Source organism: Hyposmocoma kahamanoa, unplaced genomic scaffold (assembly GCF_003589595.1).
Source record: "Hyposmocoma kahamanoa isolate Upper Pololo Valley unplaced genomic scaffold, ASM358959v1 160, whole genome shotgun sequence".
NCBI classification, from domain to species: domain Eukaryota; kingdom Metazoa; phylum Arthropoda; class Insecta; order Lepidoptera; family Cosmopterigidae; genus Hyposmocoma; species Hyposmocoma kahamanoa.
In genome coordinates, this window is record NW_020653575.1 from 93,582 (window position 1) to 119,433 (window position 25,852).

The 25,852-nt window shown below is 36.5% G+C and overlaps 2 protein-coding genes across 2 annotated transcripts in view; one reads left to right on the forward strand and one right to left on the reverse strand.

Moving 5' to 3' along the window:
• Window positions 1-61: 61 nt before the first annotated feature.
• On the reverse strand, window positions 62-20,306 carry LOC113225443. Its single transcript, XM_026457757.1, has 7 exons — window positions 19,998-20,306; window positions 15,698-15,842; window positions 8,974-14,920; window positions 6,784-6,923; window positions 4,465-4,613; window positions 1,291-1,360; window positions 62-553 (listed from the first exon to the last, which is right to left on the reverse strand). Exons 1-6 carry the CDS (start codon window positions 20,304-20,306, stop codon window positions 1,292-1,294), a joined length of 6,759 nt encoding a protein of 2,252 aa, XP_026313542.1. The 3' UTR covers window positions 62-553; window position 1,291.
• A 3,185-nt stretch (window positions 20,307-23,491) lies between these two features.
• LOC113225444 (trafficking protein particle complex subunit 3) overlaps window positions 23,492-25,852 on the forward strand; it is a 3,732-nt gene continuing 1,371 nt past the window's right edge. The window contains exons 1-3 of the mRNA XM_026457758.1: window positions 23,492-23,530; window positions 23,609-23,814; window positions 25,179-25,377. Coding sequence (XP_026313543.1) covers window positions 23,492-23,530; window positions 23,609-23,814; window positions 25,179-25,377 — 444 coding nt within the window. The remainder of the gene's footprint in view (window positions 23,531-23,608; window positions 23,815-25,178; window positions 25,378-25,852) is intronic.

A 25,852-nucleotide genomic window follows, 5' to 3' on the forward strand; every position in this document is an offset into this window, starting at 1 on the left:
CAAAAGACGTAAACGATAAATTATTTACAAAACGCAATAAATATACAAATTAATTATTTTTAAATGAAATAAACGACCACATATCGTCAATGTCTATACAGTTCCAAATAAAGTGATCAAGTGTCGTTACTTGTCTGTTCTTTTTTAAAGTGTTGTAGCTTCACCGATACAAAGATTCCGCCAACGTCAAGTTAAGCAAGACACGCGTTTAATACCAAGCTTAGAAAATCTTGTTCTTTCTAAATTCTATACAATAATATACTCGTCGACACATAATTCGAACCACCTTACATTTTCAATATTAAATGCTTAGCTTAAATAATGCTTGATTGCTCAAAAATGCTATCATGCAATTTTGAAACTGGAATACTAAATGACATTTCCTAACCGGAGAAAACTTTTTCTTCGATGATAACTATATTTTTATATTGTAGGCCTTTAAGGATAAAAATGCAACGTGGCAATTATGTGTCCGGGAGTGTATATTCAATTTTGTGACTCTCTTTTAAAATTACTCATAATGACATGAGCTGTGTTTTTTTTTAGTATTAATGTTTGCTCAACGACGCAATGACTATTTAAACTAGATTGATTACTATTTGACAGTGACATTGATATCTTATTACTTCGATTAATGAAATTTAAAAAAGGAATATAGTGCCAAAATATGTAATATACAAAAAAGTATTAGATACGATACTAACCATCATCGAGTATATAACCAGAAATAGAGGCGAAATAAGGGCCATATGTTCCTGGTAACACATTAGCGATATAGCTATTATAAATATCAACTCTCGTTTGCACTGAAATATAGACAGGCCAACTACTGACCTGTGTGTACGTCTCCTTATATTCCAAAAAATATTCTGTATGTATTGTAATAAAGATATATCTCTAACAATGCCGTGCTGTTCTATTTGGTGGTGCAGGAAAAACAGCAAAACATCTGATTACAAAACAAATGGAATCACATTTTATCGGTAATTAAATATTAAATATGTAATTTTGCAATTTTCGTCCATTATAACAAAGCTCAAGTTATCTGGTCGATTTGAAGTGAAACAGTTGACGACTCCCGCCAATTCTTTCGAACTCGGGCTAGCCAATCGGAGCGCAGTTGTCACAGTAATGATATGGCAGAATAGTTTTCAAACAAATTAAATGACCTTTCGTCTCTATTTCTGGTTATATACTCGATGCTAACCATGTACTACCACACCATGTTACTTTTACACTGACCACTTTATTTTAATATTTGTCAATGTATTAACTATATTTGTATATTATGTCAAATTTTCACCACCGTATTGTAGTTGGAAATGTTCACGTTACCCCGTAGAGTTTTCTTTTGGAGATTCTGAAAATTGGATAAAAGTACACATTTTCAATGAGTTTAATTAAAATTCGAAATATTAAAAAATAAAAAAGCAATCTTAATGCGCTATAATGTTCCCGTTAGCGTGTTTGTGCAATGTATCCGATTCCTATTCGGTCCGAATCTGAGACTATACCATCGAGTAATAGGGGTTAAAGTAAGAAATTGCCGATTTGTACTGAAAATCTAAATTGTTTATTTTTTAAATTTTTAACAAATTTATTTAATCAAAATAGTTGCCATTATTATCTATACATTGCTGCCATCTAATGGGAAGGTTATTAATGCCTTTGCGATAGAAGTCCGACGATCTAGACTGCACAAACTGTGTGAAAGCATTTTGTACTGCCTCCTGGGAAGAAAACTTCTTGTCACGTAGATAATTGTCCGAATCACGAAAAAAATGGTAGTCCGTTGGAGCAAGGTCTGGTGAATACGGAGGATGACGAATGGTTTCTAACTGCAGTTCCTGAAGGGTCAAAATGGTTTCTCGTGCTGTGTGAGGTCTCGCGTTGTCGTGGAGCAATAATGGTGAAGATCGATTCATGAGTCGGGGCTGTTTTACTGCTAGTTTTGTCAACATGGTTCGGAGTTCGGCACAATAGACATCTGCCGTTATTGCTTGACCAGATCGGAGAAAACTATAGTGAATAACACCATGCTGAGACCACCAAACAGTTACCATTACCTTTTTATTGGTAAGTTTTGCTTTAGGACACTGTTGTGGCATTTGACCTGGGGTCAGCCATTGCATTTTTCTTTTCCGGTTATCATAAAGAATCCACTTTTCATCACATGTTACAATTCGATCCAATATTCCTTCATTTCTGTACCGGTTCAACAAGGCAACACAAGTTTCAACACGCGTTTCTTTCTGCAGATCAGTCAAATCATGAGGCACCCATTTTTCGTATTTTTTTATTTTATTGATTTGACGCAAGTGAGTCAATATTGTGGGTAAGGTAACGTTAAACCATGCCGCTAATTCCTGGGTAGTTTGACTAGGATCGGCTTCCACTATCTCTCTTAATTCATCGTTATTCACCTGTGTGCCCACACACAGGTGAATAACGATCTTCCTCGTGGCTCGTTCTTTAAGTCGAAATTTCCATCACGAAAGCGTTTAAACCAAAATCGCACGGTGCGTTCATTAGTAGACCCCTCTCCAAACGCAGCATTGATATTGCGGGCTGTTTCTGCCGCGTTAGTTCCGCGTCGGAACTCGTATTCAAAAATCACTCGAATTTTCGCAGTATCCATCTTTCTTGTCTAAATTGAATAACAAAAACAATTGAAAGTCGATATTCAAATGTTTCAAATTAAAAAAAAAAATCACAGAAACCATTTGAAAAAAGTTTCATTCGAAAACCTCAAACCATGACGATTCTATGAAAATTCAAAGAACCTATTGCTATAAAACGGCAATTTCATACTTTAACCCCTAATATTTAACCAGAAATAGAGACGAAATAAGGGCCCCATCCATCACTGGCAACTCATCAGGCAAATGTGCCTTATATCACTTTTAAATATCAACTCTCGTTTGCACTAAAATCACAAATTAGAAAGCTGAAATAGGTACAGCGCCAACCTGACCTGTGTGTACGCCTCCGTATATTCCAAAAATATTCTGTATTTATTGTAATAAAGATACTATCTTTAACAATGAGGGCTGTTCCATTCGAATTCGTGGGAAAAACAACAAAACCTCTAATTACAAAACAAACGGAGTCACATTTCATCAGTAATTAAACATAAATATGTAATTTTTCAATTTTCTTCTATTATAGCAAAGCTCAAGTTAAACTAGTCGATTTGAAGTCAATAGTTTCGAATTCGGGCTGGCCAATCGGAGCGCAGTTGTCATCGTAACGATTTGACAGAATAATTTTCAAACAAATTAAAAGACATTTCGTCTCTATTTCTGGTTATATACTCGATCTATACAAATCTAGAAAAGTCGGACCCACTTCGGATGTCGCTTGTGCACTAAAGTCCAATTCCAATCCGAGAAAATACTAATGTCGCTTGTACACCTAGAGATAAAATGATGCCCGTCACATTTCGGACCGTCATTTCTCGGATTCGGAACGAATATAAATTGGATGGAGTGCGCAAACGCACTTATCGTGGTTTCACTTGCATTACTCATGTGTAAGAAAATACAAAATCGATGCCTTACTTTCTCAAACTCCTATCTATAAAGAGTATTCAGGAGATAGCAAAACTTTCTGTTTATTTTAAATTTCTTATCAAGGGTGTTAACATGAATGCATAACTTTAAAAATAGGTAAAAGCCAGTATGTGAATATGAAGGAAATGTGATGTGACATCAGCCTGCAAAATTCGTACACACAATCAATTTTTTGCATTTCAGTAATTTTGTGCTTTAAGATACGAATTTGAAACAGTAAGGCGACGATATGCATAAAAATCTGTGTAAATACTACCATCTATAATTTGTTGTTTGTTATCACTAGATATTAGAGTAGCTTTGATACAATGGTAGCTCGTCAATGTAAAACAAATTTGTAACAAAAATAGCAATTTGGTCGCGACATCTGGTATACCAATAGATACTAAATACTTGACTACGCCGACTTGTTTCGCGATTAGTAGTCTAGTTATCGGTCGATGGAGATTTACTCGAATCTACAAATTGTGCCGCTTGCACGGACACGTATCATTAAACCATTCAAACCTGAACACTACCAACATTTTTAACTGTTTTTTTTTTAATGATATCAAGTGACGGGACGAACAAACAAGTCGTGCACCTGATGGTACACGCCTGTCCATAACAGTTGCAGTGCCACTGAGAGCTTTAAAAAGTCTGAGGCGCACTGCCACAGCGCCCGTCACCCTGAGACATAAGTTGACAAGTCCCATGTGCCTGTAATTTCACCAGCACCCTTACCCTGGAAAACTGGAACACAGTAATGCTGACATTACTGCTTGGCGGCAGAAATAGGTAAGGTGGCAGTACTTTCTTGGACGAACTCTCTCATATGGAGCACTACTGCTACTACAACATGTGAAAACGTTTGATTCGGTTGCAAAGGAAAAAGAAATTAAACTGAGTTCACCTTCTTAAAAATATTAGCCAGCAGCAAATTAGTTTTTTTTATTCTCTCCTTCTTCATCTCTTCTTTCTTCTTCTGTACTTCTGGTAATGTTTTGTATATATTTTGGGAATGTTTTTTCATTTCACGTTCACTTATGAATTTTGGTGGCACTGAAAATATAAAAAATACGATTATTTACTTCAGACTTCGATTTTTTAACGAGGCTTATCTCAAATTCATTATGCGGTGTTTATGACGAGCATACTTGTCATAAACACCGCATTTTCATTTAGTAACTTTCATGTCGTTTCAGATATTGGGACCAAGTTATTTTTTCTTTCAAAAATGTTGAAACGTAAATGGTTACACTGACTGCTTAAAAATAAAGTGAAACGTAATAAGATACAAAAAAGTCGCTTATAGGTGGTTGCAGATCTCGTTTCGCTGATTCTAGAAATATTTTAATAACTCAATTTCGCTAAAATTGTCGATTATTTCGATTGTCGATTACCGAGGACGGCAGTACAACAGACTAAATAAATACAGTTACATCAAAAAGCAGGTTTTATTCTATTCTTTTAAGAACGTAACATGACTAACTCGCATCGATATAATCAGAAATAGAAACGAAATGTCATTTAATTTGTTTGAAAACAATTCTGCGAAATCATTAAGGTGACAACTGCGCTCCGATTGGCCAACCCGAATTCGAAACAATTGACGGCCGTCAATTGTTTCAAATTAATGTTTTCAACGCAAAGGTGAGTTGATATCTAAAAGTGATATAAGGCTCATTGGCCTGGTGAGTTTCAAGGGATGGATGACCCTTATTTCGTCTCTATTTCTGGTTATATACTCGATGCTAGTCCGTTTTTAACTCAGTGTTGCCATTTAAACGCTATTTCTATAAATTTTCAGTTAAACTTGGCATTCTAAGTATTACCATTTTCTACATAGCCACTTTTAAGATTAAAGATATTAACTTCAAATGCACCACTCAGAACACTCAGACTTTTATAAATTGGTTTCCTTTTCTGACGAATCTGGGCAAACATTTAGTCTGAATTGGAACTGTAAGTTTACAAATCAGTCCTAAATGAACTGTGGCGCAAAATTATTGGTTCCTTGTGTATCAAACCCCAGTCACATAGATTTTAGGCTTTCGTGGTTAGTCACTAAATGATTATCATTAATATCAGGCTTCATACCACGGTATGACTTCTTTTTATTTTCCCGATATTTCGGAACGGTTGCACGCTCCATGGCCACGGGTTGACAGTTCCGAAATATCGGGATAATAAAAAGAAGTCATATCGTGGTAAGAAGCCTGAAATTAGTGATAATCAAACCCCAGTTGTTGAGTAAGGGCGCCTTCAAATTAGGCGCTTGTAGAAGAGCTACACATTTCTAGAATTGTGACTACAAAAGTGGCGCACACGTGTCACGATAGTGGCACTGCAACTGCGCTTCTATAAGCGTCTAATTTGAAGACGTCCTTAACGTAGTCCAATAAACCAGAAGAAATTTATTAACCGATTACGTAACACATTTTTTTATATGATAATAAGTGACGGGACAAACAAGACGTGCGTCTGATGGTAAGGGACACGCCTGTCCTTAAGGTCTTTATTGTCTCTATATTGCTTTATAGAAAAGTTGATATAGCATTTATTCGACACGAATTTCATCGCGCTTACGCCGCGCGGAGACCACGTTGCCGCCGCGCAGTAACCGCGTGCATATAACTGTCATGTAAAGTACGCCCTATTTATTTAGCTTTTACGTTTTAACTGACACGAGCATCGGGCGAGTGTGGCTTGTCTTTGGTCTACGCGGCAACCGCGCGATTGTACTATTCAGTAGAATTTAAATGTTGTTGCCTAGTAAATAGAATTCAGATTCGCCAATAATGTACACACGCCAGCACATCAAGCTACACACTGACGTATCTTGTTCCGTTGCACTGGAGGCGATTTTCCTAAAATGTGTAGTCTAATGTGCCGTTGTCCGTATATAAAAGCGTGGTAACCGGGCGGCCGCACGAAAACGTTCACATCGTGTAACTGGATGCTTACCCTCCAAATCCGAGAACAGAAATAGGTAAGGTGGCAGTACTTGAAAACAGAAATAGGTAAGGTGGCAGTTCTTCTCTGGACGAACTCTTTCACAAGGAGCTCCACTGCTACTAAATAACTAACTACTAAATGGCCAAATTTAGCAAAGCTGTGCACTTTTCCTTTGGCACTTATTGGTGATATTTTACTTTTAGGAAATGTAAGATAAAATGTCAACACCTGAGTGGTGCTTATGGGCTTCACGACGATATTAGATGTATCTCACCTGTCTTACACTTGGGGTCTACGCCGAGCTGCTGAGCGAGTTGTCGCAGGTCAGCCTCGGATAATGCTTTCAGTGTTGATTGGGCGTCCAGCTGCAGTTGCATTGACAACAAGTTCCGCACTGCTGTACGCTCATTGGCTCTAGAAGTTAAGAAGTTAAGATAGCTAGTGAAATGATTGGACTGTCTTGGTAAAGAAAATTGCAGCGGAGCTAGGTAATCAGAGTATTTTACCATAGTATAATACAACCTGTGCAACTCCATAACTTTTACAAAAAAAAATTGACCTTAAAAGTTCGTGGAATTACGTCTATTTGCCAAGTTTTATTGAAATCGCTTAACGGAAAGTGGGATTTAGGTGGAATATTCGGTTCAAATTTGAATGGGAAAAGTACTGAGGTTCTAACAAATAAGAATCGAAATCGGTTCAAGAATGTCAGAGCAATCGCGTAACACACACACAAGAAATACAGTGAATTGAAAATCTTTTTTTTTGAAGTCGGTTAATGAAAACGTACCAGTGCAGCTTGTATGTGTGCACGCCTGCTATGCGCCCTGCACGGACGCTCACATTAGCATATTATCGTGATGCATTCATTATACAATTAAGCAATTAAGCGTACGTTCGATATGTATAAAATGACATTAAATTTGTTTATTGTTGTTTGAACAATAATGCCTCAAATTCATTGATTGACTGAACTGACTCATGAATTGTTCAGCATTTCATTTCCATTTCATAATCATATTCCATAACCGAGATACCAATCCGCGATGTTAGTATAAAAATATCAGTACGTAAGTGCTGCATTTAACACAGATTATTTCAATATATCTCGAGAAATTAATTTATTTACAACCTGTGGGTATAATTAAAACAAATGTAACAGACCTACGCTCCGAGCAAAGTGTACGCCATTGACGCTCTGAGCAGGCGGGAGTTCATCGAGTACATAACCAGAAATAGAGACGAAATAAGGGCCATCCATCCCTGGCAATTCATCAAGCAAATGGGCCTTATATCAATTTAAACATTAACTCTCGTTTGCACTGAAACCACAAATTAGAAAGCTGAAATAGTACAGCGCCAACAACTAACCCATGTGTACGTCTCCGTATATTCCAAAAATATTCTGTATTTATTGTTATAAAGATAATAATCTCTAACTATGAGGGGTTGTTCCATTCGGTGGTGTGGAAAAAATATCAAAACATCTAATACAAAACAAACGGAATCACATTTTATCGGTAATTAAATATTAAATAGGTAAGCATGCAATTTTTCAATTTTCATCCATTATACCATACCAAAGCTCAAGTTAAACTGGTCGATTTGAAGTGAAATAACAAATGACGACACTTGTTAATTGTTTCGAACTGACGGGTGTCGTCAACTTCGGCTGGCCAATCGGAGCGCAGTTGTCACCGTAATGATTTGGCAGAATAGTTTTCAAACAAATTAAATGACATTTCGTCTATATTTCTGGTCATATACTCGATGCGGGAGATGCACTACTTGTTTTGTTATACGATGGTATTACTGAATACCATCCATTTGGACCGCCATTTTTCACAGTACATACTTCAATTACTTTAAGTAGTTGTATTAAGCAAGCCCATTTTAGAGCACACGCTGAATAATTTCCTAACGATTTCGCGGATCAATGCGGAATCTACAAGTACAAACTAAAAACTAAACTACCAAAACGACTCACCAAATCTTGATACTTCATTTTGGGAACAAGGATCAGTACCTGTAGTGCAAATCATTGATCAACTACTATCAAGCTTCACGCGTTTAATAATCTACATTTCAATATAAGACGGAAATGTACTAATTTGGGATATTTAGGAGTTTAATACCTCTGCAACATAAGCCAATAGGCATCGCACGATTGCACGGGTCATTGGGTCCGTGAATAACGAGCATGTTCAAATGCGGGGTGGCGTTAGGATCTTCACAGCTGAAGTAAGAAACGTTGGTGAGTTTTTTTAGCTTCAAAGGCGCCAATTTATATAAAAGAAGGTATATGAGATAATAAGAAATATAAATATAAATAAGAAATTGAAACAAGGTACACAAAATATGGATTTGAAAACGTTTGTGCAAGCGTTCGCCAGACATCCCTGCTACTTCTATATAAATCGTGCCAATTGTTTACTAATTTTTCTTTTCATTGTTTAGTACTAACCTAGATTCACTAATCATCTTCAAGCATTTTTGTCGTGTCAGACATTGTTGAATGAAATCTGGGCGATTTTGCTCCAAATAATCTCGAACTGTTGGATCATTCGGTGCACTCTTCGATCTAGTTTTTGCGTCGCCACGAGGACTCTGTTGTTGTTTATGGATATTACATGTAATTTCTTGGAAAGGAACCTTTTCTCCTAACACCTTCTTATTTCGGGGCACCTTTAATATTATATTTTTCATTAGCGGCCGACAAGAATTCGGAAACGGCAGTTCTTCGCTAATTATGCTATCCGAAGTCTGGATAAACAAATTGTAGCCGACATTTTTTTTCTTCTCACTTTTTTTGCATGATTTGCATCTAAGTTGTTTCCATTGGCAATGATAAGCTCGTTTGCATTGCTCGCAACTCAAAGAGGTGCTACTAGAAATCTCACATCTTTTCGAATGATGGGACTTACAACGTCTTTGTTGATACTTTTCACATTCCTTCCTGATTTTATTTAGAACCTTGCAAGTAGCGGAATCCGAAGAGGGCAAATCTGTAGAAAATGGAACATCAGATGATTCGGTATGCCAATCTCTGTAGCGTTTCCTTGAATCCAGTTGAACACCAATATCTTTTACAGACTTTTTCTTTTCACAGTGACAATTTTTGTCTCCACAGTTGCTGCGGCAAGCACACGCCGCTCTCTCACTATCCGACTCGTCTCGGTGGAGTCTGTTACTGAAAGAAATCCCTTCTTTTTCTGATTTTTTATCTCTGTCGTGCTGTAGTTCTTTTCGGCGATAGTCGGATACATCATCTTGAGCAGTGCTCTTTTTTCGACTAGAAAGTTCATTCTTGCCTTCGCTTGAACTTTTGTGTTCGATATCAGAATTAGGATATGTAGACCGTAAAGGAGAAGTGTTCCGAGCGGGAGAAGTATTGCGGGTGGGAGTTCTATTACGCTGAGGAGAGCGGGAGTCAGGATGATCCAGAGACGGAGAAACTGGTCGACGAGTATTCGAATGTTCAGTGGATCTGATGCGTGAATCGCTGCCAGAAACATGTTGCGACCTTTGTATATCTGGCGAAGACGAATCCGAATAATTTACTTTTCTTGAACTATATTTTGAACTTTCTAATATATTCTGTGTTTTCATATTGTTTTCATAAGTACTAAATTCAGATCTTTTTTTAGACGTTACATTATCTGAGACGCCACTTTCAAAAGCTCGCGCAATATCAACATCAGTACTTTCTTCTTCTGTGTCCAAAAGATAGTTCAAAAGCGTCATTATCTCTTTAAAGCATTTCTTTTTCTCACTTTTGTGTATAGATTTTTTTGAGTAACGTCTCGTCAAGTCTTGTATCATTTCTTTGATAATATTTTTAGAGCTAGGCGCTTCAGAGTCATCACTATAATTCTTACTCGTACTTCGGTTAAGCGGAGTTATTTTATCTTCTTGTGGATTGCCAATAACAGAATCTGCATTTAATTTGATATTAGTTTCAACGGCGCACGCAGCATCGTATCCACAGGCACCCATACATTCTGAGGATGCTGGACAGGGGCACGACGATTTTCTCTCTTCGCTTAAAGTTTGACTACTTCTGTCTGATTTTCCAGAATCTGTTTCAATATGATCCCCTTTACCTGGCTGGTTTAGTTTAGGTCGTGGTATCATGCACTTAGCGGTTTTAGTACAATATCCACCACATTTAGCGGTCCGAGAACAAATACACCTTCGCTTAGGCATTCCCTCAGAATGACATGAAGTGCCAGAAGTTTTGCCTTTTCGCGAGTTTTCAGAAGCAGTGTCATTTTTCGTATTGGCTACTCGACGAGCCGGGATAGGTGATTTACGTTGGATCGGTTCTGTGGGAACTGGACTGGTTGCTCTATTAATTGGACTGGTTGCTCTACCAATCGGACTGGTCGCTCTACCAATCGGACTGGTCGCTCTACCAATTGGGCTGATGGCTCTAGCAATCGGGCTGGTAGCTCTTATAATCGGACTCGTCGATCGACTGATGGGACTAGTCGCTCGACTTATAGGACAAGTCGCTCGACCAATTGGACTTATCGGTCTACCAATCGGACTGGTCGCTCCACCAATCGGACCGGTTTCTTTGCTTATTGGAGTAAATTCTTCACGAACAGTGGGTTTTTCTATACATGGAGTGCCCTCGCCACAAGTACCGCATTTTGGAATTTCGGGATAAACTAATTTAGATTTATTATTTTCCGCGCAATTTGGAGCGCTCTCTTTTTCTATAGTGCGACTAACAAGGTTTTTCTTCATAGTTATTGCACTCCTTTCTGGCTCGTACGATGTAAACTCTTTTCTAACAGGAAATTCTTTCATACATTTAGCGGTACTATCACAAGATTCCGTACAATCTGCAGTTTCAGGATAATCACATTTTTCCTTCGCCGCGGCATTCACCTTTGGTAAACAAGATTCTATGCGTACACTTTTTTTTGGACTTCCAGCAAAAGCATCACTTCGAAAATCATTCTCACCACAAGCAAAACGAAGGGTACCTTTTGGCTTTTTGCACTCAGTATCACAGAGTCGGCCGGTTACATCCGTTTCCACATTGTCATATTTTCTTTCTTCTAGCGTGTTTTCATCCGAAGTACCACATCTCGCGTCTGAGTACGACACGAGACTCTGTTTTTGGCAAACGCTAGTTTCATCACTTATTCCCTTACAAATAGATGACCTACACGATTGACATTTATTTACATCAATTATTGGGTCCGTATCAGTACATTTATTTGATTTATTGCATTTTCTTAAATCTTCACCATAACAAAGATTCGGCTTATTGTTTGTAAATAATGCATCCTTCATACAAGTCCCTGTACAACTTGATTCTTGGCAATCATAACATTTCCTGGGGGTACCCTTCATTTCAATAACTCCATGGTATGTGGCATGGTCACAATCAGATCCATAACGCAATTCAAACTTGCCGCTATTAGCATCAAATGGTTTTACTATAGGATAGGTGTAATAGCCTAAATGCTGACATTGATGTTGACTACCGTCTGTTACGTTGGTGACAGCAAGAATTTCATTAATCAGTTCACTGCGTCTTTCACCATTGTTTAATACATTGGAATCTGTGTTTGAGCATAGAAATGGTTTATTAATTGGTTGGGTATCGATTGGTTTTACCACTTCTCTTGTAAACAAAGTATTGACAACGTAATTTTGTGAAGGCATAGTCAGAACAGGATTAGCTTCAGGTATTTTTTGATACTGATTACCTTTGGAACATTCCTCAATCAAAGAAGTAATGTTATCTTTCGTTTTCACTTGATCTGTTAGAATACTCTGACATGCTACTTGTACTGGTGTTTTAATCAAATCATTTGCATTGGTACCCACAGTCACTGTTAACTTTTTGTTGAGATTTCCAATATGTACATTATCTGTAAATTCCACTTGTTGACGATTTCCTTGTTTATAATCTGTTGCAGGTCGGTTAAGTTCTAAACCCACCCTTGTAGGACAAGTACCACTGGATACAGTAACTAAAGCATTAGAATTTTCCGAACTCACAGTTTTATTAGTCTCAGAGTTAATACTCAATTTTGATTTCTGCCTGTACTGTTCGTAAATTAACTGAGCACAATCTGTATCATTTATCATCTTTATATCAGACAAGCAAGCCTCTGGAATTTTCGGATCAATGCTTATTTCTGTTTGAATACATCTGACACCCTCATGAACCCAATACATTTCTGTACAGCGATTTCCTTTAGAACTGTCGGCTTCATATTCTATATTGGTTTGTGAGCACTTAGAAAAAATTGCGCAGTCTTTTCCAACAACAGATTTTTGTTTTGTGTTGTTTGTACGATTACAAGATGCAAGAACATCATGTTGACTTTGCTTGACTTCCATTGAAGTTTGTATATCGTGTGATTTGGTATCTAATGGAGAACATTTGTATATCTTAAAATTGTCAGACACTTTCGGAATATCTTCCATATTGCCACCATTGCACACACAAACATACTTTATTTCGCCATTGGGATCCAATAGAAACTGTGGAAATCGTTTTGTATGCATCGTCGTTTCGACACTCTCATTCACCATGTTACTTGTTGCATCGAGATGTTTTGCTTTATCTTTCTTTATGTTTACCTGAGTGGAACTATCACAAAATTTCAGGTTTGGTGGATGGAGTGATTGAACACCATCCTTTCTACTAGAGCCAGCTGGAGGGGATTCATTTTTTCTCGGCGACTCTTTTCCTTCGCTTTTTTTAGTTTGAGCCTTTCTATGACTTTCAGAATTACCAGATGAAAGAGTGAATACAGAATGGCTTCTCTGTTTCATCCCTATTGGATATCTTATATTGACTCCCGAGCTGGAGCCTCCTTCTAATTTACTTGCGTCACCAGAACCGTCATCATAATTATTTCTTGTCAAATCTTTCATTAAATTTTTTATTCTGTTTTGACTTTTTGCATCGAGTCGTGAGGGAAAGTTGAAAGTAGCATCTGAACACACACGTTTTTGCTTCAAAAACATTTCTTTATCTCGCAAATGTTTCTTATAGGCTTCTTCTTTCCTCAAAGCATCTAAATACTTTTGATACAGCTCCTCAGATGATGTTTTCTCCTTGCTAGACACGTCTGACTCAGTATTAGATGTTAGCAAAGTTTTAGCATTACTCGAAATGACAGGTTCTCTAGTGGATACAGAAGCTAAGTTAGGAGTGCTCTGTGACGTTGAAGCTACAGCACTTGTACTGAATTTATCAGGTCTCAAAATTGATTTTCGTGGTCTTGACGGTTTCACTTCTTCTGCTGTATTATTTGCATCAGAAGTGCTAGTAGTAGGGTCTTCCTTTAAACCTATTTTTTTGCTACTGAAACTCAATCCTGATAGAAATTCTGTAGTACTATCTTCATCTCTGTAATTAGCTTTAAGTAATTGTTGCACAACTTCTTTGACTAGTCGTTCCTTTAAATTAGAGTCATTATAACGTTTCTGCAATGCCCCTTTAAGTAAATTGATGCTTTTCTCTAAATCTTTAGTAAAAGATTTTTTGGATTCTTTACTTGAATCAGTAGTAACTACGCCACTAGATTCTAAACTAGATTTATTTCCAGCAGATTGATGAGGTCTTGGTTCATCTTTATTTATTTTATTTTGATTATAAATATGTCCAGGCATATATTCGAAACTTTCGGCATCAGAAACTGGTTCACCACTTTTTTCTTGAACGGGAAGATTTTCTTTGTTGGCTTCAAATCTCTTTCGCCTTCTAGGCTTCTTTCTCATTGTCGCCACTTTCTTCCTTCTGTTTCTATGTCTAAAGGCGTTCAGATTAATCAACACAGGTACACCTTGACCATATATCTCTCCAGCTTTTGGTACTTCAGCTGAACTACTAGACTTCTCCTTTTCTTTTATTAGAGAAGTTTGAACTTCTTTATCGATAACTTGTGGAATCACATCTGTTTTTACTGCAACTTTCTCAGGTATAACAGATAAATCCTTTTTCTTCTCATCTACACTTATTCCACCATCTTTCTCCATACTGAAAGATATGTGTTTTGTCAAGTTCACATTGATAGATTGTCCTGAATTTAAGTTGGAACATTCAGGTAAGTTTACTTCAACGAGGTCAATATCCCGTCGATAAATTTTTGTCGTTTTCGATGGCTTTTTAGCTTTAGATTCGTTAAGGTCCATTGGTGTAGAGTGAGCTGTGGGTAATCCTATATTAGATTCTTGTTTTGCGTCACTATTTGAATACTGTTGCTTTAGTGCAAGTCTTTCTAGAGTACTCAGACTTGATGCTGAGTTTTTTCTGTCACTTTCATTAGCATAACCAACATCTGCTAAGGAATCCCACTCTAGCTTACGCTGAGACGTCACACTGCTAGTTGGCGATGGTGGTTTGTTCAGTGATGTATCTAAGGTGACGTCGACCGCTGAAAAAACATAAATTGACACTTATTAAACAACTACCTCAATACACAATTTTCTTTAGATACTGATGTACTCCATAGCTAGGACGCAATAACATAAACAACAGATTCCAATTTATCATTAAAATTACCTATGTATATGTACAATGAAATATACCTGTGTGCAAATGTATATTTGTAATGAATTTTAATTACAGTTACTTTTAGAACCAAATCATCTGTCCAGTTTGTAAGCACACCTCGTATTACCTTCTCTCTCACTCGTTCTTACCTGATGTTAGATAGATAACTACAAATAATATAAGTGTCGAGTATGTCGTTGTTAGCTTGCTAAGGTTGGTTATAAAATGCACACAATTTTGTATTGTATTTGTACTTCTGTAATGTCATTTGATACAAGACCCCATTAAAATTTCGCCAGAACAAATGGAGAAAACTGCTAAGAGTGTATTGCTGGAGGAAACCTAAGCTCAAGGACAGGCTAATACCAATCCTAATGTTGGTATTAGGTAGATAGATACATAAAAGCTGTATTTACTTTACCGAATTTAACCAAACAAATTAAAAATAAAAGCTCAACAATCTTTAAACAGACAGAATGAAACAAGGTCGTTTTGCTAGTCATGACTATGAGGAGGCATTCAGGAGACATTCATGGCCATGAGGAGGAGGTCAGCATAAATACATAAATTGGATAAAATACAAAAAACATAGTTATTCTATCAACCTTGATCAGCCAATAAAGAGCTTTTTTAATCCATCAAATAATTGAACACTTACATTTCTGTGAATGGTTATCATCAGATTTCACAGATTCGTTATCTGAAGTTCTGGAAATATTAAGCTGATCTTCATCTACATATTCCGTGATGATAGGCGGTGATGCGGAGTCATTATTTTCTTCTTTCGGTTGAGTGTTTTCATCCTAAAATTTATGGAAGATAAACATCATAAATAAAAACATGTATAAAACTGTTACTTTTTGAATAAAATTTAAAAGGTACTATAGTGAAAATTATACCACCTTCAAGGACTACAAAAGAATAGTGGAAATATACAAATCAATATGAATGATGTCAAAATTGATTAATAAATGACAACAATAAAATTGTACAGCTATGTGATAACATAGTATAATAAAACAAGTAGTGCAACTTCCGCTCGTTTTGCTTCAATCCGTTTTGCGTCATCCGAAGCATAGGGTTGTCACGTCATTATTCTAGTTGTATCTACAGGCTAATGTTATCATAATAGCAGCAGAAGTCCTTGTAAAAGAGTTCGTCCAGGGTAGTATTGCAACCTTTCTGCCGCAAAAAGTAATGTCAGCATTACTGTGTTCCGGTTTAGAAGGGTAAGGGTGCTAGTGAAAGTACAGGCACATGGGACTTGTCAATGTATGTCTCAGGGTGACGGGCGCAATGGGAGTGCCCATCAGATCTTTGCAATTATATATATATATAATTTGGAAATTCATTACAACATTTGTGTGGTTGAAGTAACCTTTGTCAAATGCCGTTATTACATATAGATTTTTTTAACATCACAGATTAGTATATCGATAATGGGAGTATGATTATGAAATAGAAATGAAATGCTGAACAAAATGACCATAAACACTACAATAAACACATCTATTGATGACAATGTCTACTTTAATCATTGAATGAACCCTTCAATTCTATAATGAATGGCGTATGTGACAACTCGCCCGTGCACCTGTATGATGCGTGCGTCCTTACACGGCGACATGCGGCGGGCGCGCACATATACAGGCCACACTGCTACGTTTCTATGGAGTTAAATTACTTGTCTTATTATAGTATGGTGATAGTCGCATATTAATGCGTTAATGGTTAGATGCGAAGTTACTAGCATAAATCGAAGAAAAATATGATACCAATTACTAGGATAAATCAAAGTAAAATATGATACCAAGTTATAAATCCTATTTTTAAGATTACCTTTTAAAACATATTTTGACAACCAAACAAGGCAAAAAGTTATAAATCCCATTTTTAAGATTACCTTTTAAAACATATTTTGACAACCAAACAAGTAGGCAAAATGGTGAGTGTTCAAGAAGGTGTAACACAGAAGAATAACGTTTTGTTAAAGGTACAAATAAAATTTGTAAACTTTCAGCACTTAAATCACTAGATTGTTGATATATCGAAGTTTTAACGCGTAATGAACGTATTGACTAACAGAAAGAAAGCAAGGTAGTTTTATTTATAGCCAAGTATCATAAATCAATTGAAGCAATAAGCAGAAATGACTCCGCAGTTTTTGTTACTTAGGAAACTATTTACCTGTAGTAAATAGAGCTTGAATTTATTTTTGTAATTTTTAACCAAGTAGAAGGTTATCCATTAGCTGATATTTACTTAAGCACCCAATGATACTACATAATAAATTATAATTTCAAAGTAAAGTTTTACACATTTTCACCTCCGTTGCCAGGAAAATAGTAATACCTATTTAGTATAATACCAATACCGACTACTCGCAATATGGGCGCCTGGAGGTCCAAGTTGTGGACAACAGCCCGTTGCACTAGAATACTGATGTTGCTAGGATATTAAGTACGGTTGACTACATACTTGTACTATTACTAAGTATTATACTTATCAGAGCCGAGCTTCCTTATGACACAGCCTAACCTCCAAAGCAATATCAAAGTCCAACTCAACAGCAGCTATTACATACTCGAGCATTTTTTTCTATAGATAGTAAGTGCACATTTCTGCCATCCTTGTCATAACTAATGTAATCAACACTTCTAACAAAATTGAACTTATCTGGAATCAGTGTATCGCGAATCGGTTTTTTATATATTATTTCATGTTAGTTTTACCGCTAAGCGAAATCAGCACAACTGACATTTTTCAAAGAAAATAAACTTTCAGAATCAATAAGAAAATAAACTTTCAAAATCAATGTAGTCAGAGTTACCAAAATGCAAATGCATTAGTTATATTAAGGAAGACAGATTGATACCTACAATGAAAACTATGTTAACTACATAAAATTCAGTTGGTGTAGTATTCATTGGAGGTATTGAGATTTGACCTTCATCTTATGTGATGGAAAGAGGCAATAAGGTTGAAAATAGAACATGCATACCTTATTATGCCCGTTCAAAGGGCCCTACAGCATTCAAGGAACAAATCTGCACATTTATACATAGTGCGCACTATAAGTTTCCAGAACTGGCCACTTACGTAAACTATATTTAAAAAGTCATTGCAACATTTGAAAATAGAACTCTTTGGCTGTAGAATACAGATTGTTTTATCTGACTGTCACTTGTTTTTACATTGTGGCATCATTTTAGAAATAATGTAGACTAACAATTTCTATGTGATGATGAAATGTGATGTAGACTCTACATCACCATGGATTTAACTTGTGCAGATTTTCGTAATATGATTTTTTATTACTTTAAGTGTAATTGAACAGCTCAGTGGAGCTTTGCTCAGCTTCAAACTGCTTTTGGCGATGAAGCACCATGCAAGACGACTATTTACAGCTGGTTTGCAGAATACAAACAAGGTTGTGTGAATCTCAGGGTCGTATTCTAGAACTCTACTCAATGCTCAAGTCAGGATTTGAGCAGACTTGAGTATGATTTCAAGCACTAGAAATATGACCCTAATGGCAAGGACTTAAGTATGATTTTCAGTGCTCACTGCAATAATCAAGTATAAGACTGTATAAGACTGTATAAGACTGTATAAGACTGTATTTATACGAGTTTTAAAAACGTTCGTTTCAAACTTAATTGTAACATGTATGAACTCCTTCGCCGCGGATAAAGCCGGAAGGGCTTTTGTGAGCGATGATTGTATTTATTTATTAAGTATTTTTTTTCCTGTTTTTGGTCAATAAATTAAAAAAAAAAAAAAAAAAAAAAAACTTGAGTACTGAGTAGAGTTCTGGAATACGACCTTCAGTGACGAATTTCATGACAGTCGCCCGACCACTGCTGTGGATGCAAACTGCAAACAAACACATGGATGCTGTGCTCCATATGATCAAAACAGACAGGCATGTGACATACCATGCGTATTTAGCCATAGGCATGAGTGAAATACAATCAATACTACACAAACATTTAGGTGTGAAAAATCTGTGGTATCAGTGGATCACACACAATTTTACTGAGGCTCAAAAAATCGATCGTATCATTTGGTGCAATGCCATGCTCACTAGATTCAACGAAAGGGCGTCAAATTTGGTGTGGGACATAGTAACAGGTGACGAAACATGGATTTATAGTTACAATCCTAAAACAAGGCAGCAATCAAGCAAATGGGTCATTCGAGATGATCTGCAACCAACCAAAGTGGTGTATGTGCAAAGTGCCTCTAAGGGGATGATTGCTTTTTTTTTTAATAAAACTGGACACGTGGCTACTGTTGCTTTGGAGAATCGTTGTACCGTGAATAGTGATTGGTACACAACCATTTGTTTGCCAAAAGTTGTTTAGACAAACTCTGTAAACATAACTGTAAACACCGTATCATCTTGCACCACCATAATGCCAGTTTTCACACAGCCAGACAGACAAATGAATTTATGAAAGGTGAAGAACATTGACCTCATGAGCCATCCGGCTTACAGTCCCGACCTGGCACCTTGTGACTTTTATTTATTTCCAAAAATTAAAAACCAGTTATGCGTTCAAAGATTTTCATCACCTGAAGAGACTGTTGAAAAGTGTGAAAAATATGTTTCAGAGGTTGCCACAGAGGAGTGGCATAAATGTGTTCAAAATTGGTTTAATCATATGAAATAGTGCATAAACGCTAACAGAGAATATTTTGAGAAACAATAAATTCATTTCTGACCATTTATAGTGTTTTTTTCTTATTTATTTTGGAAACTTATAGAGCGCCCCACATATGAAGTGGTATTCCACTCTAAAGTCGTGCGCCATACAAATGTAGATGCATAATGCTTCATATAAATCTTATGCACACGATGCGTAAAAATATTGGTACCCTAATTGTTATAAAAACACACATATACGAGTTTTAATTATATCGCACTAGTGACATTTTTTAAAGTACAAAATTACCTGTGAAGTGCAAGGTTCTTGGTCTAGAAGCGAGCATTTAATAGATATTCTGCAAATTTCAGTAGACGACTCACGGCTCTTCTCTCCCGACTCTGAATCGCTTTGAGACTTCATTCTCCTCCAAAACAAGCTCGAAGGGTCCCTAACGTCACCCTGAGCTGTCGATAAAGAAAAGTACTGCTCTAAATCCCTTTTACGACCAAACTTTTTGTAATAATCAAGAATTGTTGAATTCAACGCTGACGGGCCATCATCTGGTCTTGAGTGAATGTTCAAAATACCAGGATTATCAAATTCATCACTTTCCATAATTCACATAAGACCACGCAAAACGTTTACCTCGCCTCAAAACACGAAATACAATTACAATTTTCTCTTTTTAACGGTCCACATACGCAACATATTTTGAAATTGACATTTTCACAAACAAAACAAAAGACGCTCAGTTGACAGTAATAGTGTTGCTATTGTTCGTTTTTTAAACGGTATGAATTTTCTTTAAACGAATTACAAACATGAAAACTTGGAGGATGGAAAAAAAATAAAAATGAAAATATCCCATCTTTGTATTAAATATCCTGAGTATTAAATACCACACAAACAGGCCAACACACAAGACCTGTAAAAGGGAAATGAATAATAAAATTGTGAGAAGCTAAAATCTATAGTTTTAGTGCACTTTATATTCCAAAGCTGTTAGTATTATCATAAATTAGACGAATAACGGGTAAACAAAACACAGTCTTAATTATTAATACCAAGATCGAACACTCGAAAAAAATCCTTCGATCCGGCCGGATTCGAACCGACGTCTTCTAGCATACCGTGCCAGACGCTATACCAACTAAGCCACGGAACGAACCAGCGGACTTCACGAATTTTTCTATGTCCTTGTTGTGTATATTTAGTTTTCAACGACTTTTTAGTCGTAGCGCATCTATGAGAAATCTATGAAAGTTTTATCACCCAGTTAGATACCTTTACTTCATCCAGCCATCCCTTCATCCTTCATAGATGTCGCTATTAACTGTATTTTAAATTTTTATTGAATTGATATTCAATTATTTTTTGTGAAATTACTGATTATATTATTTCTAACAAAAACAGCCTACGCTGTTTGAAATGGGAGCCTTCGTTGCAAATCAATAATTTAAAATAATAAGTTGGTACAAAAAGTTACCTAAGGACAAGGACCGTAGCATCAAGAACAAATAATCTCAGTACAGAGTACTAAAAAAACCGACTTTTAAAATTCGTGGAATTACAAAATCTGCCAAGTTTTATTAAAATCGGTTACCCGAAATACCGGAATTGCCGAAAAGTACGTGAAACCGGATTCATCCCCTAGTTTTCCACCCTTCCATTCACCCGTCCAGCACGCGACGCTTAGAAAATCGTCAAGTCGACCGTTTATTTTATTGTTTACATTATGAGCTACAATAAGGCGCAGGTAGTAACATACATACAGTCGAATTGAGAACCTCCCTTTTTTTTAAGGCGGTTAAAAGGTACACGAGTGTGTTTGTGTAAAGGAAAAAATTACAATGATTTCTTTCTTAGCTATTCCAAGGTTGGAAAATACGGCTGGAAATTAAAAAAATCCTGGTGCTGCTTCTCAGTGACAAACATTTAAAGACTTCTATTTATTATTATTCCCAGCGAAATAAAAATAAAACGTATCAATTGAGGAACCCTCTTCATACATGCAATAGGCAATTTTGTATCGCATACAGTAACGGCTCATGATAATAATAATAATAACCTCTGACCGCGAGTCCATATGGAAAGACAAGGAGCTCCATGGGAGATTCTTTAAGGTACTCCACGAGTCCTTCATGTACCGTAAAGCCTCCATAAATTGGCTGCGTTTCGGGGACCTCTTTGGGGAAAACGAAGGTTTTGTCTGTGTAATACAGGATCAGGTTATCAAGACGCGGAACTATCGGAAATATATCCTAAAAACGGTACATTGTCATGGACAGGACTATTCTTGCGAATAAGCCTGATATTGTGATATTGGATCGATCGCAGTCGAGGATATTTCTCGTTACCATCCCGCATAATAAGGGTCTCATGAAAGCCGAATCTGAGAAACGCCGGAAGTTTCTCGACCTGGCGCACGAGATCACTGACATGTGGGATGTGGCCTCCACTGAAATAATCCCAAATGTTATGTCCGCAAACGGGTTAATTCTAGTCAGCCCTTCTAACAGCTTGAGGAGGTTGGATTTCTGTGGCGTGTCGCTTTCAGCACAAATGCAGAAGGCGGTCCTGCTCGATACGGCACGTATTGTTCGCCGGTTCTTGAACCTGAGTTCCTGACTACGGCCGACTGTGCCAATGCCGGGAAATGCCCCCTCTCCCATTTAAAAATTCAAAATTAAACTTTAAGGCCTTGGGAGAGGCGAGAGTCTAAAATAGATAATAATAAATCTCTTCACAACAGGCATTATTTCTAATCATCTTTTCCATAGCCATAAATTATTAGGGTGTAAAGAAACCTCCACAAATTCTTGCAAAAAGCTGTAATTTTAAATATACGCCGCATCGTCAGAAAATTCATGCGGATGGAAGAGGACGAAGTAGGATCTTATTACACACCCACCACATACTCATAGATACACGCCTACTGCATTTCCTTGACTTAGGTCCGTAAATGTGCTTCAAACCAGGAGGTTTGGCAGTAATTGTTTCGGACGGATGTCGGACGGAGATCGAGCGTAGACCCCCTGCTAACAAGCTGAGAAGACTAAAGTAAATAATAATGATAATACAGGTTACCGTATTTTTAAAATTAAGGACATATTATGTAGAGGCTGATGGCTAGATAGTTCAGAGGGTGTCAATAAACAATTGGAAATATTGGTTATAATATGGACGTGCGACTGGTAGAAGATTTTCTCGCAAGAACCACAAGTACAAGACACTTGTACGTTGCTCAACACACACATTTTTCAATATTTTCTTAAAGGCACATTAACAAAGGTCTGTTCTAAGCAGCCGATTTTTATTTTTTTCTAAAACTGTACTATAATTTTGGGTTGGTAATACTTTGAAGGAAAAGGTATTTTATCGTACAAGTTTCTTTATTAGAAATAAAATTATGAATTCAAAATTTGGTTGAAAAAGAACCATGTGCATTTTGATATTGCAATTACATTCTGACAAACGAGTGTGATTGAGACTAATTATTTGCTATTTTATTTTTTATTAAAATAAAAATTTAAAGCGTTATAAAAGATTTACGAGAAATAGAATGATAAATGCGAAAATTAGCAAAGATATCACTTCTAGTATGTACAACATATAAGCCAAAACCATAACAAAACGAAATGGACAGCCTATGACGTTACATTGATTATCTGAATATCTGTACGGTGCGTAAACACCTAAACAGATACTATATATATTACGGTTACGGTTGTGGTTACGGTGGAGGCGTATTTGTTTTCTTCGTTTTTGTACTGTATTTGTGATTAAAATACTTCAAAACCATGTCACGGCAAACTTCTAGACTTGACGCAAAGAAAGTCGTAAGTTTCTAAAACAACATAGATGCTGTTTAATCATTACGTTGATAATTGTTTCACAATTTTTAATGAAATTTTCAGAATTCCGAGTTGCTGACGCTCACGTACGGTGCTCTAGTATCGCAAATGTTGAAAGAAATAGATAGTTCAGAGGATGTTAATAAACAATTGGAAAGAATTGGTTATAATATGGGCGTGCGATTGGTAGAAGATTTTCTCGCAAGAACCACGTCCGGACGTTGTTTGGAGATGAGAGAGACTGCAGACAAGATTCAGCAGGCCTTCAGGTAATTAACAATAGTATTTTAGGTTTGCATTGGTTTTTTTTAAATAGTATAGAATTTATGTTTCAAAAACATTTGTAGATTGATATAAGCTGCGCTTCACCCAAAAAGAAGGTTATATTTAATCTGTCAAGTGGGTTTCTTAGTTTTCATTATGTTATGAGATTCTCAACTGGACATTGCCATTGTTCTCCATAATTATTATATTATTTTTACAAAACTAAAGTACCTACTTACATAAACATTTTTATCCCTGACATTGGCAGAATCATTGTAGAAATTGATGGAGTTGTGGAAAAATTAGAAATGGTTTTTATATGAAAACAGTCTATATTGTCGCTGGGCTGAAAATACTGCTTAAGTAATTTACAGAATTGTAAAGAACAGTAAAAAAATACTTATAAATATTGAAATAAAAATCATTTATTGCAGACAATTATTATTGTATATAGAATTTTATAATTCCTCTTTTATATACATATTATAATTTGCTATATTTATGGATAACAAAAGTTGTATGTGTGTTGGTTGTACAATGTTATAAATATTCATGTTTTATTCTGACTTGAGTAATATTCAAATGCGCTGACACTGCGCTGGGTGTCAGGACACTCTGACATTGAGGGTAATGAGTCAGTGGATGAACTGGCGAAGGCTGGTGCTAGGGAAACCTTTATTCGACACGAACCCTTCATAGGGATAGCATATAGCCTGGCAAAGATCACTCTGCTAAAAGAGAGCACACATCTCTCCTGAGAAATGTCATACAGAGGACGTGTCTTGAGCATTCAAAAGCCCTTATATCTACTAACATTTGCAAACAGGAATAAACGCCTTCACATATGAATAGGTATTTTTCACACCTACGTAGTTTCCTGATGTTAATTCCCATTTCCAAATGTTAGTACAATGCAATGGGAAAGTTTAAAACTATATATTGCCCTGATATCTGCCAACAGTGCCAAACACTGTAGAGAAGCTCTGTCATAGGACAGGAATGCTCACTAGAGCCTTAACAGGGCATTGTGGCTTGAACAATCATATGTCAACTATTGGACAGAGAGAGAATAGAAAATGTCGATTCTGCCTCAAGGCGGATAAAACTCCTGTTCATCTACTCACCCAATGTTACCCCCTTATGGGCGTACAAAGTTCTACTGGGAAGGCATATGCCACAACCGGAAGACATTAAATCTGTCAGAGACAGGAACGTCTGTCAGTTCTTCAATGCTGCCTAGATCAGTCAATGGTTACAGTGATGAGAGGAGGTGTAGGCTCTGAGTGATGCCACCCCAATAATAGTAATCTTAGACTACAAATTGTAATCAATATAAGGTCATCTAAGGCTCTTATTTCTTTGTTTCCAGGCTATATCTAAATATGCAACCGACGGTAACAAGTTGGAGTAGTTCTGGGGATGAGTTTTCTCTTGTTTGGGACCAATGTCCGCTCAGCGAGTGGGTGGAGATGCCAAGCAATGGGTTAAAGTACTGTGCAATCATACCCGGAGCAATTAGAGGAGCATTGCAGATGGTGCAACTTGATGTACAGTGTTGGTTTGTACAGGTAAGAGAAATAGTTTTACATTTATAAGTAACAGTACCTATAAATACATAAGTATAGTCCGATTCAATCCATTTTATAGTAAAAGTAAACAATCCAGTTTGGTTTTAGTTCTAAAGCGATCTCTTAATAAATAGAATAAGTAACACTTTAAAATATATTTCGAAGATTTCAACTTGATATCTCATCTTTTCTAACAATATTCATTTGAATAATAACTTAAAATCGAATTTGAAAAATGCTAGTCTAAAAGTGAGGTTATTTTTCAAATGTAGAAGTATGGACTTGTCTATGGTGCATAATGCTGTATGAAAAAAGTCATTCAGTTCATTCAATTGAAGTTTTTGTAATTGATTAGAAAAACGCAAAAAAAGCAAGTATGTATGTACGTGTACAAGAATTTAAAGAAGGATCTAAAATTGAGATTTCAGAAATTTTTAATTTATTTTTAATGTCAAGTAAGAAAAACCACCAATAA